At 39.8% G+C, this 2,500-nt stretch overlaps 1 protein-coding gene across 2 annotated transcripts in view; it reads right to left on the reverse strand.

The window, feature by feature from the left end:
• Positions 1-541: 541 nt before the first annotated feature.
• LOC147023304 (claudin-7-B-like) overlaps positions 542-2,500 on the reverse strand; it is a 103,809-nt gene continuing 101,850 nt past the window's right edge. For both annotated transcript variants that reach the window (XM_085888555.1, XM_085888554.1), the window contains exons 5-6: positions 1,450-1,581; positions 542-1,187 (exon numbers count right to left, since the gene is read on the reverse strand). In XM_085888555.1, coding sequence (XP_085744681.1) covers positions 1,136-1,187; positions 1,450-1,581 — 184 coding nt within the window. In that variant the 3' untranslated portion in view covers positions 542-1,135. The remainder of the gene's footprint in view (positions 1,188-1,449; positions 1,582-2,500) is intronic.

Raw genomic sequence — 2,500 nt, forward strand, 5'->3', positions numbered from 1 at the left:
CCAACGACAGGAATACTTGGGTCAAGTTTTGTTGAAATGTCTTCAAGGATTCACAAGCAATTCTGATTCCAATGTTCCATACTCTGTTACAGAGCGTCAGTTCTACTGAAATACTTTCTTCACAAAGGTTATGCTGGGTGGTTTGCCATTGCCTTTCCAGGAATTGTGGCAGTAATTTGCTCAGGGTGCTGGAGATCGCTCACCTACTCTTTGCAAAGACACACATTGATGAATTTTTTAACGTTTACCAAGTAATGCTGGCAGACGGGATGCCCAATTTAACGTCCGTCTGGAGGACGGCACACACACTATTGATGAATCGCCCTGCTTGAGAAACACCGAGACGACGGTTTACAGCTGAGTCAGGATTCGAACCCAGGCTAGACAGCTTGGAGGCAAGTGTGCATACCTGCTCAGCCATCCTGCCAGCTCTCATCGGTTATTATGATTGCAAAATGATTTTAAAATAATGGGCACATTGCCCTTTGACCTTTGATTTTTTTGCACCCAAAATATCATCCGTTTTTCTTTAAAAGTCAGCTTAAATCATAAAATTGCTTTTATTATACAATGTGACATACACAATTTACGAAATGGAACAAGTCAAGAAATCCAGTTGTGGAAATAGCTGGTATTAATTGATTAGATATGATAAATCAAGATGATTATGGGTTAAAGATGTTTTGTTTTCACTGTAAGAATCAATTTGAAATTTGACATTAACATTGTTGGAATTTTTTTTTGGGTGTGGGAACATTTTAGTCATCTTACAAGAAAAGCAGATTATACGCATACTTGTTAAATGTCATAGTCAGCTTTTTCAGTTGAATCATTCAATTTGAATCGCATTGTTCAAGGAAATGTTCACATATTCAGTCATTTTGCGACACATTGCATTGAAAACAATCTCAGTTAATACACAGCGTATATCTGCGAGAGAAGCACAATTATATTTTAAAATCACAGCAACTGAGGTATAGCACCACCACCAGTCCACCACCACCAGGACCACTCCCTTCAAAACAGCATAAACGTAAACATAGCCCAACATATGCTGTATATTGTTTATAAAATATACCGAGTGTATGGTCTTCATTGCTGATCGAGCTTTAGAAGAGCTGATTGACCTTCAGATTCAGACATATGCATTCCGATTGTAGCTTCTTATACTCGCCTTTGTGGAATTCCTGGAAAGAGGAACAAACTTATGGTTGAAGGGCAGTTTTGGCCTTAAAGCCACTGTACTTAAATATTTTCATTTCAATGATGAACATTTTTTTTCTTTATTTAACAGTGATCTAAAGATGTTGGAGGAGCTTACCCATAAGTCAATACTACACAGACCAATCAAAGTCATATGTGGGATTTTAAACTGAGATCAGAATGTCATATGGTATGTGCTCAGAGGGGAATGATAAATAGGCCAACCAGATTTCAAGAAGAACTTACCTGCTTTTAGTGTAGATGGGGGCAGGAGTGCTTTTGGTGCAGCAGGTGGAAGAGGAAAATAACATTGCACCACCAACAAGTGCCAGTACACTTGCTGCCCAACCAATGTAGAGTGCAACCCCGTATTCATACCTGAAACACCAAGCATATTGACAAGTTGCACATCATATATGATTTATTTTTGCTGGATACTAAATTCTGCCCTGCTGAGTGTGTATGTGTGTGTTCTAGAGAATTAGAGAGTACAGGTGTTGATGAAACTTCACCTATTTCTCAAGGTATTCCCATGATACTGTATATGTACATGCACTACTTGTCCCATCGATGTGGTAGCACCTTAATGCCATCCATGCGTAAATATTTGGGCCGGGTACACAACCGATTCAAGAAGCATATTGTGGCATCATCATAATTCGTCAACTTGATGCCACCCAGATGTTTTATGAGCTCTCCAAAGAGATGAAAATCACAAGGTGAGAAGTCTGTAGTGTATCAGGCATTATGGCCATCTCCATTAGAGTCATAGTGGTTGTATTTGTTGTTTGAGCGTGAGATTTATCGTGTAGTAACTACATGCTTTGAGACAATATTTCTTGGCTCACTTCGTTGTATAACGAGTCAACGTAGTACTGTGCATTGAATGTTTCCCTGTATTCTATAATCTTGACAATTGAACTGTTATGGTTTCTAAACGATTTCCACAGCCTTTCAGGCCAATGAATGAACCTTGGATTTGTTGCTGCTCGGCAACAATATCCACACTCTGTGTATACATGAACACTGTCAGATTTCCCGCATGCCATATCCGTATCCGTGTATATGTGAACACAGTGTCCAACTTCCCACATGCCATATCCGTATACATGTGAACACAGTGTCCGATTTCCCACATGCCATATCCGTATACATGTGAACACAGTGTCCGATTTCCCACATGCCATATCCGTGTCCGTGTACATGTGAAGACAGTGTCCAATTTCCCACATGCCATATCCGTGTACATGTGAACACAGTGTCCGATTTCCCACATGCCATATCCGTATACATGTGA

The sequence above is a fragment of the Eptatretus burgeri genome, chromosome 7, assembly GCF_056783735.1.
Source record: "Eptatretus burgeri isolate ZD-2024b chromosome 7, Ebu_testis_v1, whole genome shotgun sequence".
NCBI lineage: Eukaryota > Metazoa > Chordata > Myxini > Myxiniformes > Myxinidae > Eptatretus > Eptatretus burgeri.